The sequence below is a fragment of the Phacochoerus africanus genome, chromosome 4 (assembly GCF_016906955.1).
Source record: "Phacochoerus africanus isolate WHEZ1 chromosome 4, ROS_Pafr_v1, whole genome shotgun sequence".
Classification (NCBI taxonomy): domain Eukaryota; kingdom Metazoa; phylum Chordata; class Mammalia; order Artiodactyla; family Suidae; genus Phacochoerus; species Phacochoerus africanus.
In genome coordinates this window covers 126,875,664-126,892,620 of record NC_062547.1, presented here as the reverse complement: position 1 = coordinate 126,892,620, position 16,957 = coordinate 126,875,664, and the positions used below count along the sequence as shown (strand labels likewise).

General features: G+C 39.5%; 1 protein-coding gene across 4 annotated transcripts in view; it reads left to right on the top strand.

Moving 5' to 3' along the window:
* The first annotated feature begins 590 nt into the window (after positions 1-590).
* The window catches only part of CEP120 (centrosomal protein 120), an 86,430-nt gene continuing 70,063 nt past the window's right edge, over positions 591-16,957 (top strand). For 2 of the 4 annotated variants that reach the window (XR_007134581.1, XM_047778508.1), the window contains exons 1-4: positions 731-1,055; positions 5,433-5,589; positions 7,436-7,550; positions 10,563-10,704. Coding sequence is in view for 3 of the 4 variants with exons in the window: in XM_047778508.1 (XP_047634464.1) it covers positions 1,007-1,055; positions 5,433-5,589; positions 7,436-7,550; positions 10,563-10,704 (463 nt within the window). In the remaining variant the exon portion in view is untranslated. The other 2 variants (XM_047778509.1, XM_047778510.1) reach the window with 2 other exon arrangements.

Here is a 16,957-nt window from a genome sequence, read left to right as displayed (position 1 = left end):
TAGTTACTTTGTGGTCCGGGGTTAGAAAACCCTATACCTTTAATTTCACTGCCCACGTGACAATGTTTTTGTTTTAGGGTAATTTCTAAAGCACAGGAAATTCTCAGAGAGCTTACGTCACTGCCAACGTTACAGTAATTACCGTATTGACACTACTTGTTTATAAGGCGTGGAAACTTGAGCTGCAGCGCGAGGACAATTTAGCAATTTCAGAGTTCAGGTGTAAATTATTATTGCTCTGTAACTTAACTTCTAAGCAGTGTTGATACTTGGGACCTGAACAGACCTAATTGTTGTTTTTGTTTGTTTGTTTTTCCTTTAATGACTACTGATACAATTTCCAGATTGTTTAGGGCATAAAGCAGAGAATACAGCGCATTCACGTTCCTCCCAGGGGAACTTCAGGAAGTGTTTACTGCAGTAGTGCGCCTGCGCAGTTGTTCTCCACCAAATCGCCCGCTTTCCCCCATCCGGCTAGCAGGGGGCGCTGTGAGGTAATGGCTAGTCTTCTCCCGAGACCTCTGGAACGTAGCGTAAAAGGCCAGGAGGGGAAGCCGGCTAAGGGGCGTTCTATCTTCGACTGTCCTGGTCTCTATCACCCTTTGTCCTCCAGCCTCCCCTGCGCGCAGGGCCTGCGGGCCTGGTTGCTAGGCGGAAGCGGGGCGCGGTGGCGGCCGCGGCTGCTGCCCGGGCGTTTGAAAAGCGGCTAGGCGGGCGGCAAAAGGTGCTCAGGCGGCGGGCTCCCCTCTCCCTGCAGACTGGCCCGGCCGGCTGCTGAGTGGCTTTTGTCTTCTGTCGGGGCCCGGTTGCGGGTGGACTGTCAGCCTGGGGACGGGAAGCCGGGCGCGCTACAAGCGGGCCGCAGAGCTGGGTCGGGGCGTCTAGGGCCACGGGCGGGCGACGGAAGCCTCACCCAGAGCCCTGCCGTGGGTGGCGGGCTACCTGCAGCTCACCCGGGCCCCTCTTCCTCCCAGCAGACCCCGCCTGTGGGCCGCTGACCGCGACCATGGTCTCCAAGTCCGACCAACTGCTCATCGTCGTGTCCATCCTCGAAGGTGAGTGGCCCGGCACCTGCTTTTGCAACTGCTGCTTCCAGAATTTTAACAGAGTAGTGCGGGGCCGAGGCTTTGTTAACCTTAGGAACCCTGGCTTGTGCGGCCCCCAGAGACTTGTTCAGAGTTGTACGTAGTGAGGTCCGTTAGGCAATTGATTTAAAAATCCCTCAAGGGAATATGAGCGCTATTAGAGATGGGTGATATATAGCGTGACTAGCCACAGACCCCAGAGGATGTTGGCAAAACGATTTGCATCAGAAGCAGCGTGTATGTGACTTTGATATTAGGAGCTGAAAGTGTGCTTGGAAAGCACGGTCTGTTCAGCGACTTCCCAGTAATACCATTGGTGAAAATTTTGCTTTCACTCTAGTACAAGTTTCTCTTTACAAGTCGATGGGGGCTTAGAAGACAGTTGTCAGGAGGGTCTGTTACACTTGCGTGCCTTGAAGTTTGATTTGTCGAAGGAGTGACATTTGTTTATTAGGCATCTCACTGACTGTGAGGCAGTGCGCTGAGCCTGTAAACCAGTCCTGGTTCTAAAAGCTAAGGGTGTAGCATGAAGAGCAACAAATCATTCAAATAATGCATCAGGGTGTTGGTATGGTCCCTTTTGCCTGGGCAAGCTGGGAAAGGTTTCCTAGAGAAGATGGAGTTTATTCGGGTCCTAAAAGATGATTAGGAATTCGTCAAGTGGAAAAAGGAAGGAAGGGCATTCCAGGCAAAAGGAAGAGCCGGTGGCATTTAAGGTGTAGTAAAGCAAGGCTTGCTTCTGTTTGCTTTAATTCAGTGAGGTTGAGAGCAGGATGCAGCAAAATGGAGAGAGTCGATAGGTAAATTGAGGGTGAGTTATGAATAACAGGACAAGAAGGAGTCATCTTGAGTAGTGAGATGGAGGAATGGCTGGGGATTGTTGTGGTGGGGTCCCCCCCCCCAAAAAAAAAAAGGTATGGGGAGGGCCTAGCAGTATGAGGGTGGGGGGAGGTTGAGAGGGAAGAAAACACTGTAAACCTAATTTTCGAGTTATGGAACAGGAGACTGACCGGAAGTCATAGTGTTGGGGCAGTTTTAACTGTGAGGTTGGTGACTTTAAAGACATAGGCCTGAAATTCTACTCTACTTTAGTGAACAAAAAGCTTTTGAACTTGGAACCGTGCTGCATTGCTCTGAGATAACAGAAATGTAAGGCACTCACTGTCCCTTCAAGGTTGTAGGGTTCTGGCTCCTTGGGGAGACCAAAGTAATGCACAGGACCTAATATGTTGGGATGTGATATAAGTTAAGTGCAGCTAAAGGATCCAGGCTGTAAATGGAAGTTTTGGAGGTGGATGAGGATGATGGCTGAAGTGCCTTGAGTGATACCTGAGCTTGAGGTAAACAAGGATAGAGGAAGGTCATCCCAGGTGATTCAACAGCCCAGGCCACTGTGGGAGTGAGCAGGGTGGGTAGCACAGTGAAGAGGTCAGCAAGATGACGAGAACTGAGGAAGGTAGCTATTAGGAATACTGTGGTAAGAAATAAGCTTGTATAGACAGGGTGCATAGGCCTTGGAGGATCTTGAAAACTGTGGTGTTTAGATTTAATGTTCTGAAAAACAGGGAGGCAGGATACATTCTTAAGTAGGAGAATAGTTTTTGCAAGTTTAGTTTAATAGCAGCGTGTAGGGAGGAGAACCTGGCGTTGGGAAGGTCAGTTAGGTGTTGCTACAAACATGTCTAAAACTGGCGTGCGGTCCTCCCTCCAAACTGTTCCTCCTCTTGTGTTTGTATTTCTCTTCATTATAACCACACTGTTGCCTCAAGCCAAGAACCAGGGAGTCATCTTCTTCCTGGGTTCCTGCTCCATCTCCCACTTGCGCATGTCACCAAGTATTGATTTTATTTTTAAAATAATAGTTCATTTCAAAGTTCATATGAAGCATCTACAAGTTTCCATTGTGAGTGCTGTGCTGCAGAGCTGTCTTTATCCACCTAAATACTGTAGTAATCTTTTCACTGGTCTGTTTCCTAAGTGTGTTCTTCTCAGTAAACACAGTTCACCTTATTATAGGGGATAATCCTTCTGAAGTGCCAATCTCATTTTCTTAAAATCCTCAGTGTCCTAAGAAATAAGGTCTATACTTTTTTTTTTTCCATCTATTTATGGCCGCACCTGTGGCATATGGGGGTCCCCGGGCTAGGGGTCGAATTGGAGCTTCAGCCACAGGCCTACACCACAGTCACAGTCACTCGGGATCCGAGCCAAGTCTGCAACACCACAGCTCATGGCAACAAAGGATCCTTAACGCACTGAGCAAGGCCAGGGATGGAACCCGAATCCTCTGAGCCATGACAGGAGCTCCAGTCTATACTTCTTAGAATGGCATTCATAAGGGTAAACCTGTGGCCTCCCTTTTCAACCTCATCTGCCCTGCCATGTGCTCATAAGTTTCCAGTCCTTCAGCTGTATTGAGCTACTTGCAGTTTCTTGAATACACTTTTGGAAATGCCGTTTATTCAAAAGAAAATGATTGGCTTTCTACCACGAGCAAAAGTTGGCCTATTTATTGGCTTCCTGGGATGAAAATGGCAAGGTTTGTTCTCGAGATAGTCATTGTCTTTCAGACAAGGCAGACACCTGTTTGTTTCACTGTCTTCTGTTTTCAAACCTATTGCAGGTTGTAGTTAGGTTAGTCTGAAGATAACAGGGGTTTTTTTTTTTTTTTTGGACATATGAAATGCATTTGGGGAGCTTAGTGATCTTTTACAGCAGCTGAAAATAAGGTCCTGAAAGAGGCCTTTTGAGTGCTAATTGGGAGAGCCATGCCAGATGTGGCAAGACTCAGGGCATTTCAGATGAGAACGTCAGGCTGAAACTCACAGGTTTGCAATCAAGTTCTCTTTGGCCCACCTAATTCCTTCCTAAGTAGCTTGTACCAGGGTGAGTAGCAGCAGAGATGTATTTACTTTACAGTGGTTAAAACTCCCCTCCCTGAAGTCTCCCTCACTAGGTCTATAAACATCTTGGCTCTAAGAGTCTTAGTGTGTCTTTCTTAGTTCTTTAGTGTTCTGTTTTCAGTGTTTTAACTTTATCTCTTTCCACTAGAGCCTCAATTCCTTGAGGGCAAGCAAGCACCCTGTTTTATTCCTTTACATCCCATTATCTGACATAATACCGGACGCTGAATGTGTCTTCAGCAAACAGTAAAGGAATGGAGTCAGGCAGTGCAAATGAACAGTAATGTGTAGATAGAATATTTTCCTTCTTGATAATGAACAACATTGCGCTTGAAAATAAGATGTATGAATAAATGGTTATTTTCTTATTATTAAAGTAAGGATACTTTAATAGGAAAATTAAGATGCAGGTAAATTTGTTTGTGCTAATTCCATTATTTCTCAACCCTCCAGATGACTTAGCTATTCTGTACTAAGTACTGGTATAGTAATAGCTCAAGTTGGTATGATTACATTTTTAATTGTTTAATTCTATTTTTATTTTTTTGTCTTTTTGCCATTTCTTGGGCCCCTCCCCCAGCATATGGAGGTTCCCAGGCTAGGGGTCTAATCAGAGCTGTAGCTGCCAGCCTACGCCAGAGACACAGCAATGCCAGATCCGAGCCACGTCTGTGACCTACACCACAGCTCATGGCAATGCCAGATCGTTAACCCACTGAGCAAGGGCAGGGATGGAACCTGCAACCTCATGGTTCCTAGTCGGATTTGTTAACAACTGCGCCATGACGGGAACTCCTACTTGTTTAATTCTAAATGTTACTGAGATCATTGCTGCTCAAAGTGTGAACCAAGGACACCAGTGACATCTCCTGAGATCTTTAAGAGTCTTGCAGACTCTCAGGCCCACCCCAGGCCTGCTGAGCCCGAATCTACATTTTACCAGGGTCTCGGAGTACCTTATTGTTTGAGAAGCACTGATTTGTAAATTAAAGATTTTTTTTTTTTCTTTTTGGTTTTTAGGGCTGCATCTGCGGCACATGGAGGTTCCCAGCCTAGGGGTCAAATGGGAGCTAGAGCTGCAGGTCTACACCACAGCAACACAGGATCCGAGCCACGTCTGCGACCTACACCACAGTTCACAGCAACGCCTGGATCCTTAACCCACTGAGCGAAGCCGGGGATTGAATCTGCCCACCTCATGGTTCCTAGTCAGATTCGTTAACCACTGCGCCACAACGGGAACTCCTGTGAATTAAAGCTTTCAACTTGACTCATATTTCTTAATTATGAATTTGGATGTATATGTGAGTATGTGCTAGTGAGATAATTTTATGGGATATATGTCAGCCACTTACAACATTTGTCAGTTTTTAAAACATATACGAAATGATCACATTTGATTTTTGTACACATCTTGTTAACCTGTGTAGTCTTTTTTTTCTAGGTCGCCATTTCCCCAAACGTCCAAAACATATGCTTGTGGTAGAAGCAAAGTTTGATGGAGAACAGTTGGCTACTGATCCTGTGGACCACACTGACCAGCCAGAATTTGCTACTGAGCTAGCCTGGGAAATAGACAGGAAAGCACTGCATCAGCACAGGTGACTGTGATTTTCAATTCGTACTGCTCTTTTTCGGTCAGTTATAAATCAATAAATATATATCTCTAGTTGGTAATACTTGTTGAGGGTTTTGTTTTGTTTTTTTTTAAATGTTCCAGAAAATTTTCAAAGTACTTTGCAGCAATAATTGGCTTAAGCATCCAAACAACGCTGTTTGGATGCTTACAAATGAGAAAACTGAGGCCTAAGAGGCTAAGTGACTTGTGCTAAGTCAGTCAGCTGGATAGGGATAGAGGCCAGCAGCCAGTTCAACGACAGAGCTAAGCTTTAACCACTACACTTAGCTTGCCTTTTTTTTTTCTTTTGTTTTTCTTTCTTTCTTTTTTTTTTTGCTAATGTCTGAGAGAGTAGATATTCTAGAAGTGCCATAATGATACCTACCCATTGTTAAATGTGGGTTGGAATTCATTGTAATTTCTGTTAATTCATTTACTGTATATTTTACCTGGATTGCCAAGGATATATAGAGATAGATATGTGGTAATTATATAAGAGATTCTTTCTAATTAATTTTACACCTGGTTTTAGACTTTCCTGGTGTATAAAACATACTTGAAGTTATAGCTTATTATTATTTTATGAACTCTGATGACCAGAAGCGGGGAAGAACACTGATAGTTTTATTAGAAAAAGGGTTAAAAATATGTTTCCTCTGGGTAACATAGAATCATTTCAATATTTTCTCTCTCTTAGTACTAAAATCAAAGTACAGAGTCAAAAAATGAAAGCAAGGGTAAATTTATTTTCTTGTGTTGCCAGATTAGTCCATGGATTTATCTGAAAGTGAATTAAATTCTTAAAGGATATCAGAATTTTGTGTTGTATTTCTGACTTCTGGAATATTTGCTCAGAGTCTTGGTATGAGGTATTAGTGCCTGCATCTGTGGTTGTGTGTACAGTGGTGTTAGTGCTTAGCGATACCACTCTATATTTTGTAGGCTGAGAAAATAACCCAGATACATGATGATTTTGTGCCAAATGCAGGTTTCATAGTCATTCTATTAGATAATAGTGGTGGCAAAATCTAATCCTCTTACTGTATGAGCCAGTATAAGGGTTCTAGACTCAGGAGAAGCCATGTTACACCAGTCCAGTTCATGCTTACGTTACCTTAGCATGTATTACACTGAGCTATTGTTAATTTCAATAGTTTATGCTATTATGGCATTTAATTCTTAAGTTTATTTCATTTTTTTAGCAACAGAAAGAGCCAAATTTTATATACATACGTGCATCTGAAGTTTTATGTGTGTTTGTGACAGTCTAAGAAAAATAATTTAACATCAGCCTTGAGGATTTATGGGGACTTTTTACTTTATTATTATTTTTTAACTTAGTTTTTTTAGCCATTTGAAAATTTTTTTAATGATTTTTTTAATCTTTTCCATTATAGTTGGTTCATGGTGTTCTGTCAGTTTTCTCCTGTACAGCAAAATGACCTAGTCACACACACACACCTAGTCATACACATTCTTTTTCCTCACATCTTCCATCATGTTCCATCACAAGTGACTAGGTAACTTTTTACTTTGAAAGAATTCTATGTTACAGAAACTTGAGAAACATTGACCTAGATGATAGCTTTTTAGGTGAGGGAGACTAAACTTTTTGGCATGTTTCATGTATTACTTAGTTGTGGTATAGGCGAGTAAGGGTAATTAACAGTTCATGCCATTTGAAGAGTTTTTCAGATGTAGAACGGATAGAGGTTATCCAACAAAATTATAATTGTCTTGAGAGTAGTAGGCAACTTTTTCAAAGCTAATAGAAAGTTCAGTATTAAGCAAAAGTGATTTTATTTATCACATAAATTGTTATGTTACAGGTTACAGCGTACTCCTATCAAACTCCAGTGTTTTGCCCTGGATCCTTTATCTTCAGCCAAGGAAACGATAGGTTACATTGTTTTGGACTTAAGGACTGCTCAAGAAACCAAACAGGTACTGACCTTTTGATGTTTTGTTACTGATTATGTTAAACAGTTGGTCCTTTTCAGTAGATAACAGATTGAAGGGAAGGACACGAAGTATTGGACCTGATAGATTATGGGCATGAGCCAGTGTGGTCGTTCTTCGTTCTTAGGAATTTGATTTAGAAAATCCTGCCCGTTTGGTCCTTCCTTTGACCTGGAACTATCTTTCTCAGAGAGACTTCTCAGAGTTCAGATCTATGTGCAAGTTGCTATTACCTCGAGTTGGGCGTGTTCAGCTCCTGTGCTTTTCTTTCAGAGGTGCTCCTTTTTTAGAGTCCTTGCTGCAGTGGACGGTCGCCACTCTCTTTCCAGTTCGGTGAGCTAGAAATAGAGAGGTCTTCCGCAGCACTTCCCTTTTCTGGCCTCCATAGCCCCCCTTTCCAGGTGGTTTTCCCTCCTGATGCATCTGCTCTTCTGCAGTTGCATTGCTGCAGCTTTCTTAGCCTAAGCCATCATTTCTTACCTTGGCTGTCACAGTAGCCTTTTAATTTGCTCCCCCGCTTTCTGCTCTGTGCTTCCGTGTGCAGTAAGCAGAGTAAAGGTACTTACTGAAACACACCTAGGTTATGTCAGCAGTATTGCCACCAAAAGAAGGTTAGGTTTAAGGGTTAGGGTTTGATAATTCTTGGCAGTGTTTCAACATTTTTTGTTACTATTATTTGTTATGGTGGTCTGTGGTCAGTGATGTTACTGTAGTAAAAAGATTGTGACTCACTGAAGGCTCAGATGATGGTTAGCATTTTTAACAATAACGTATTTTTTAATTAAGGTATGTACATTGTTTTTTTAGTCATAATGCTACTGCACACTCTAAATAGACTACAGTATAGCGTAATCGTAGCTTTTGTATGCACTGGGAAGCCAGAAAATTTGTGTGACTCACTTTATTGCAGTAGTCACTTTATTGTGGTGCCCTGGAACTGAACTTGCTGTTTGACCATGGTCTGTCTCGTTTGCTCATGAGCCAGTCAGCCTGGCCCAAATTTGGAGTTAATCAAAAGAAACTGAAATTTTAAGATGATATAAAAGAGGACTCATTTCTCTTCCATCTTTGGGCACTCATTGTTTCTCTGCCCTTAAGTCCTGAGAAAGGCTATCCTTTTTCAGTCTTAGACCCTTGGATAGTCCGCAGTCACTTTGCTTAATGAGAAGGTAAATCCTCTTAGGAGGAGGATATCTGGCTGGAGATCATGCCTCTAACTGCTCTTGGTATTCCTTTTCCCCTGTCTAGTCCTTTAGGGTAGTTTGTTGTCATATGGATAATCAAAGTTAAGGAGAAATGTTTCAGGTTTTTTTTTTTTTTTTCAATTTTCAGAAAATCAAATATTGTCCCCGATATCTCTTCCGGTTGCCAACAGAAATATTTGAAGTTGGATAGTAAATATTTGAATTTCAAAATAAATTGATTTCTCTGTAAATAAACACAAACAGAAAAACAGATTTAGTTTTCTGAGTTAGTAACAGAAATTAGCATAAATTCTGTGAGTAGGTTCAAAGTCTCTTTTTTCAGGCTTATGCTTACAATGAGAAAATGTCTATTCTAAGAAATACAGGAACAAATTATACTATGAATTTTTGCCTTTAAAAAAACTTGGTTGTTTGGAGTTCCTAATGTGGCACAGCAAGTTAAGGATCTGGTGTGTCTCCAGTGGCTTTGGTTGCTGCTGAGGTGTGGGTTTGATCCCCGCCTAGCACTGTGGGTTAAGGATGTGGCATTGCTGCAACTGTGGTATACATCGCAGCTGCACCTTGGTTTTGATCCCTGGCCTGGGAACGTCCATATGCTGTGGGTATGGCCAAAAAACAAAACAAAACAAACAAACAAAATCCCCCAAAACAAAAAAACCCAAACTTAGTTGTGGATTTTTAAAAAATATGTATGGCCTAGTTAATCCAATTTTACTTATAAACTTAGGTTGAACATGAAAAGACAGTTTTGGGTTTTGATCAGTATAAACAACAGTTACTTCCAGTGCCTCTGTGTTACAGTGGTCGGAGTAAGGATGTTGGTTATAGGTATTGAAATTGTGCCTCTGCACTATCGGTGCATGTGGTCCTGGGCCATGAGATTTAGCAGGCTGATCTGGGCGTTAGAATTCATGAGATTACTCTGGGGTTTGGGCAGAGGGTGGATATTCAGGTGATTTAGGATACTTCATTCTGTGGGCAAACCTTTCTAGTTCAGTATCAGTCATGTGCATGTTTCATAACCCAGAACTCTACCATTAGACCTTTACTTTAGTATTTTGTTAGTGTTATTATTAACACTTTACTTTTCCTCTCCTGATTTGATATTAACAGAAGAGAAATATAGGAGGCAGAAAAGGTATAATAAAAAGTGAAAAATCAGGAATTAGGAAAGTGGAAAATTGATAATCTTTTTGTTTGTTATTTCTATAAGGGATGAAGTGAGATTGGAGCTATAAGAGTGAAGATAGAAAGAAATACATATCTTTCCTCCTCTGTAATAAATTATTACCTGTTGAAGCATAGGAACAGAAGGAAGGAAAACAATCCAAACTTGTACTTAGTTTTTTCAAGAGGAAATTCAGTTAGTTTCCTAAGCAGGATTAATTTCTTTTGAGGAAAACATGGGGAAAAAAATACTGGAAAAGAGGAAGAAGGAGTTCCCGTTGTGGCTCAGTGGTAGCAAATCCAACTAGTATCCTCGAGGATGCAGGTTCAATCCCTGGCCTTGTTCAGTGGGTTGAGGATCCAGCACTGCTGTGAGCTGTGGTGTAAGTCACAGACATGGCTCGTATCTGGCATGGCTGTGACTGTGGCGTAGGCCAGCAGCTACAGCTTGCATTTGACCCCTAGCATATGCCGTGGGTGTAGCTCTTAAAAAAAAAAAAAAAAAAGTGGGGTGGGGGAAGTACTGAGAAACTACAGGAAATATATTTAGAATTGTATACAACGTTTCCCATTACTGCTTATTTCCTATTAAGATGTTTTGCTCTGTTCTGTTGTTACTCTCTAGGCACCAAAATGGTACCAGTTGCTGAGTAATAAATACACCAAGTTCAAGTCTGAGATACAGATAAGCATTGCTTTGGAAACAGATACGAAGGCACCCGTGGATACTTTTAAAGCAAAGGGAGCTCCTCCTCGAGATGGAAAAGGTTTGTACATTGTTTCTAAGGACATTCTCTGATAAGTTAAATCTGTGGACTAGGACCTTGGAAAGGGCAGGGAGGAGATATTTCAGGGAGATAGATGCAGGAGCGTACACTGCTTTTACTCTAGAGCATCAGACAGGAGTCTGATATTGTTACACATGAACACTTGTTACTCTTAGCTCTTGTTTACGAAAATTCAAAATAGGGAAAGATTGGTCTTTGATATATAAGAAAACAAAGCAGAAATTTATATTGTGTATAAAAGTTTAGGAAAATGTTCCTAGTGTGAGTGCAGGAAAGCCAGAAATGGTTATGCTGGACTCTATCAACTCAGCTGTAGTTCAACAGAATCTTCATTTTTTTCCCCTTTCTTTTTAAATTAATAAACTTGATTTTTTAGAGCATTTTTAGGTTCATTGTAAAACCTAGGTTCATTGAGTGGGAAGTACTGAGTGTCACCCTCCCCACAGCCCCCCAGTACAATCAACATCTCCCCCAGAGCGGTACATTTATTAAAATTGATAAGCCCACATGGATACATCACTGTCACCCAATGTCCATAGTTTATAGTAGGGTTTGTCCTTGGTGTGGTACATTCTGTAGGTTTTGACACATGCCGTGACACATATCCACGATTGCAGTATCCTGCAGATAGTTTTGCTGCCTTAAAGATGCTCTGTGTTCTGCTCGTTCATTCCTCCCTCCTACCTAACCCCTGGCAGCTGCTGCTCTTTTACTCTTGGCATAGTTTTTTCCAGAATGTTGTACCTTTGGAATCTTGAAGTATGTACCCTTTTCACACTGGCTTCTTTGACTTAGTAATACGCCTTTAAGTTTCTTCCATATCTTTTTGTGGCTTGGTAGGTTATTTCTTTGTAGAGCTGAATAACAATCCATTGTTTGGATGGACCGTTGTTTATGCACTTAGCTACTGAAGGATATCTTGATTGCTTCCAAGTTTGGGCAGTTAGGAATAAAGCTAACATCCCTGTACAGGCTTCTGTGTGGACCTACGTTTTCAGTTCATTTGGGTGAATGCCAAGGAGTGTGATTACTGGATCACACGGTAAAAGCATGCTTAGTTTTTAAGAAATTGCCAAACTGTAAGAGTATATGGGAAGAGTATATTTAATTTTGTAAAAACCACCAAACTGGTCTTCCAAAGTAGAGGTACCATTTTGTATTCCCACCGGTAATGTGTGAGTTGTTTTTGCTCCACATCCTTGTCAGCATTTGTTGTCAGTGTTTGGGATTTTGGCCATTCTAATAGTTGTTTTAATTTGCAATTCTCTTGTGATAAATAGTACCAACATCTCTCGTGATGCATTTACTTGCCATCTGTACATTTTCTTAGGTGAGGTATCTGTTTAGGTCTTTTGCCTAATTTTTACTTTGTTGTTAGTTTTTGTTTTATTGCATTTTTAGGAGTTTTTGTATATTTTACGACAATTTTTTTTCAAGTCTGTGACTTGTCTTCTCGTTCTCTTGACATTGTCTTTAGTAGAGCAGAAGTTGTAAAATTTTAATGATGTCCAGCCCATCATTGTTTCATGGATTGCGCCTACAGTGTTGTTTTTAATAAGTCATTACCATACTCAAGGTCACTTACGTTTCTCCTGAATTGTCTTTTAGGGGTCAATAGGTTAGTGGTTTACACTTAGGTTTATGATCCATTTTGAGTTCATTTTTGTGGAAATTTTAAGTTGTTCCAGTACTGTTTGTTGAAAAGGCTATCTTTGTGCCATTGTATTGCCTTTGCTCCTTTGTCAAAGATCGGTTGACTATATTTATGTGAGTCTATTTCTAGGCTCTCTATTCTGCGTCATTGATCTTTGTGTCTATTTCACCAACATCACACTGTCTTCATTACTGTAGCTTTATAGTAAGTCTTGAAGTTGAGTAGTATCATTCTTTGACTTTATTGTTCTTCAATATTGAGTTTGCTATTCTGGGTCTATTATTTATTTAAAGTATAGTTGATTTAGAGTGTGCTTAATTTCTTTTGTGCAGCAAAGTAACCTAAACTTATAAACATTATTTTTTTTTAATATTCCTTTCCATTATGATTTATCCCAGGAGATTGGATATAGTTCCCTGTGCTATATATAGTAGGACCTCATTGCTTATCCATTCTAAATGTAAGCGTTTGCATCTACTAACCCCAGAGTCTCAGTCCATCCCTCTTCCTGGCCCTCCCCCTTGGCAACCACAAGTCTGTTCTCCTTGTCCATGATCTGTTTCTGTTTTGTAGATAGGTTCATTTGTGCCATATTTTAGTTTCCACACATAAGTGATATCATATGGTATTTATTTTTCTCTTTCTGACTTACTTCACTTAGCATGATAATCTTTAGTTGCATTCACATTGCTGCAAATGGCATTTACTTTGTTCTTTTTATGACTGAGTAGTATTCCATTATATATATGTACCATATCTTAATCCATTTACCAGTCAGTAGACTTTCAAGTTGTTTCCATGTCTCGGCTATTGTGAATAGCGCTGCTAAGAACATAGCAGTGCCTGTATATTTTTGAATTATAGTTTTGTCTGGATAGATGCCCAGGAGTTAGATAGCTGGATCATATGGTAGTTCTCTATTTAGTTTTCTGAGGAACCACCATGCTGTTTTCCATAGTGGTTGTACCAATTTACATTCCCACCAATAGAGTAGGAGGGTTCCCTTTTCTTAACACCTTCTCCAGCATTTGTTATTTGTAAACATTAATGATGGCCATTCTGACCTGAATGTGGTGGTACCTCATTGTAGTTTTAATTTGCATTTCTCTAATAATTAGTGATTTTGAACATCTTTTGATGTGTTTTTTGGTCATCTGTATGTCTTCTTTGGAAGAATGCCTATTTAGGTCTTCTGCCCATTTTTCATTTGGTTTTTTGTTGTTGTTGTTGTTGTTGAGTTGTATGAGTTGTTTGTATATTTTGGAGATTAAGCCCTTGTTGGTTGCCACATTTGCTACTATTCTCTCCCATTCCGTGGGCTGTTTTTTCATTTTTCTTCATGGTTTCCTTTGTTGTGCAAAAGCTTGGAAGTTTGATTAGGTCCAATTTGTTAATTTTTGTTTTTATTTCTGTCACCTTGGGAGACTGATCTAAGAAAACATTTGTTGTATGGTTTATGTCAGAGAATCTTGTACCTGTGTTCTCTTCTAGGAGTTTTATGGAGTCATATCTTTGGTTTAAGTCTTAGAGCCATTTTGAGTTTGTTTTTGCGCATGGTGAGAGGGTTGTTTTAGTTTCATTGATTTACATGCATCTGTTCAGTTTTGTCAGAACCACTTGCTGAAGATACTGTCTTTTTCCCATTTTATATTCTTGCCTCCTTTGTTGAAGATTAATTGGCCTTAGGTGTCTGGGTTTATTTCTGGACTTTCTATTCTATGTCATTGATCCGTATGTCTGTTTTTGTACCAGCACCACTCTGTCTTGATTGCTATAGCTTTATAATATAGTCTGAAGTCTGAGAGAATTATGCTTCCTGCTTTTTTTTCTTTTCCCTCAGAACTGCTTTGGCAGTTTTGGGTCTTTTATGGTAACATATAAATTTTTGGATTCCAGTTCTGTGAAAAATGTTATGAGTAATTTGATAGGGATCACATTAAATCTGTGGTTTGCTTTGGGTAGTATGGCCATTTTAACAATATTATTTCTTCTAATCCAGGAGCATGGGATACCTTTCTATTTCTTTGAGTCCTCTTTAATTTCCTTGATTAATGTTTTATAGTTCTCAGTGTACAAGTCTTTAATCTCCTTGGTAGGTTTACTCCTTTTTTTTTTTTTTGGTGTGATTTTGAAAAGTACTGTTTTTTATTTTCATGTTCTAATACTTTATTGTTAGTATACAGCAGTGCTAACTTATTTCTGAATGTTAACCTTGTTTCCTGCTATTTTGCTGAATCCTTTGATCAGATCGAGTAGTTTTTGTGTGGAGTCCTTAGGATTTTTCTATATATAGTATCATGTCATCTCCATATAGTGACAGTTTTACCTCTTCTCTTCCAATTTGGATAACTTCTTTTTTTAATCCGATTGTTGTGGCTAAGATTGCCAATAGTATATTGAGTAAAAGTGGTGAGAGTGGGCATCCTTATCTTGTTCCAGATTTTAGTGGGAAGGCTTTCAGCTTTTTTTCCATTGAGTATATATTGGCTATGGGTTTGTCATAAATGGCTTTTATTATGTTGGGGTATGTTTGCTCTATACCCACTTTGCTAAGAGGTTTTTTTTTTTAATCATAAATGGATGTTGAATTTTGTCAGATGCTTTTTCTGTGTCTACTGAGATGATCATGTAGTTTTTGACTTTTCTTTTGTTAATGTGGTGTATTACACTAATTGATTTACCTATGTTGAACCATCCTTGTGAACTTGGGATTAATCCCACTTGGTCGTGGTGTATGATCTTTCTTATGTGTTGGTAGATTTGATTTGCTAAAATTTTGTTGAGTTTTTTTGCTTCTATATTCATCAAAGATACTGGACTATAATTTTCTTTTTTGGTAGTGTCTTTGTTTTTTGTATTAAGATGGTGGCTTCATAGAATGTCTTTGGAATTGTTCCTTCTTCAGTCTTTTGAAGAGTTTAAGGAGGATAGGTATAACTTTGTATGTTTGGAAGAATTAGTGAGGCCATCTGGCCCTAGACTTTTGTTTGTAGGAAGTGTTTTTATTACATATTCAAATTTAGTTCCAGTGATGGGTCTGTTCAATTGATCTTTTTCTTCTTGATTCAGTTTTGGTGGCCTGTATGTCTAGAAAGTTGTCCGTTTCTTCTGGGTTGTCAAATTTGTTGGCATATAGTTGTTCATAGTATTCTCTTATGGTTTTTTTGAGTTGCTGCAGTACCTATTGAGAGTTCTCCTTTCTCATTTCTTATTTTGTTTATTTGGATTCTCTCTTGTTGATGAGCCTGGTCAGAGGTTTGCCAATATTGTTTACCCTTTCAAAGAACCAGCTCTTGGATTTATTGATTTTTTTTTCTGTTGTTTTTTTAAATCTCTCTTTCATTTATTTCCTCCCTTATCTTTATGATTTGTTTCCTTCTGCTGCCTTTAGGTTTTGTTTGATCTTTTTTTCCTAATCCTTTTTGGTTATATATTGTTTTGTTTGTTTGAAATTTTTCTTGTTTTTTGAGGATAGCCTGTATAGCTATGAACTTTTAAGAACTGCTTTTGGCATCCTGTAGATTTTGAATGCTTGCATTTTCTTTGCCATTTGTCATGAAGTATTTTTTTTAATTTCTTTTTTGATTTCCTTGTTAACCCATTAGTTTTTTCGTAGCATGTTAGTTTACATGTAGTAAGTTTTTTCTCATTTCTTTTCCTGTGGTTGATTTCTAGTTTCATGCCATGGTGGGTCAGAGATGATGCTTGAAATAATTTCTGTACTCTTAAATTGGTTGAGGTTAGTTTTGTGTCCCAGTATGTGGTTAGTCCCTGAGAATGTTCCATGTACTTGAAAAGAATGTAATCTCTGATTTTTTTTTTAAGGTAAGAGTCCTGAAAATATCCATTAAGTCTAACTGTTCTTTTGTGTCATGTAGGATCTCGGTTGCTTTATTGCTTTTCTGCCCAGAGCATCTGTCTGTTGATGTGAGTGGGGTGTTAAAGTCCCCTACTGTTATTGTATTCCCATCAATTCCTCCTTAAATGCCTGTTAGTATTTGTTGTATGTATTGGGGTGCTCTTATATTAGGTGCATATATGTTGACAAGCATAATACCATCTTCTTAAATTGATCCTTTTGTCATTAAAAAGTGTCCTTCTTTATCTTTTTTATGCCTTTGCTTTAAAGTCTGTTTTGTCTGATAAAGAGTGTTGCAACTCCTGCTTTCTTGTCATTTCCATTTGCATGAATTATCTTTTTCCATCCCCTAACTTTGAATTTATATGTGTCCTTTGCCCTAAGGTGGGTCTCTTATAGGCAGCATATTGTAGGCTTTTGTTTTTTTAATCCATTCTTGCACTCTGTGTCATTTGATTGGAGCATTCAACCCATTAACATTTAAGGTAATTATTGATAGATATGTATTTATTGCTATTTTAAACCTTGTATTCCAGTTGATTCTTTGTTCCTTTCTTTTTCTTTTTGTGGTCTGAAGATTTCCTTTTATTTATTCTTATGTCCTTTTCTTTTGGGTTTTTGTGAATGCACTCTTCTTGATTTGTGATTGCCCTGTTTTTCTAGTATGTTACCCCCTTTCTATATCTCCTTGCTTGAGACTGACAGTCCTGTAGGCTCAA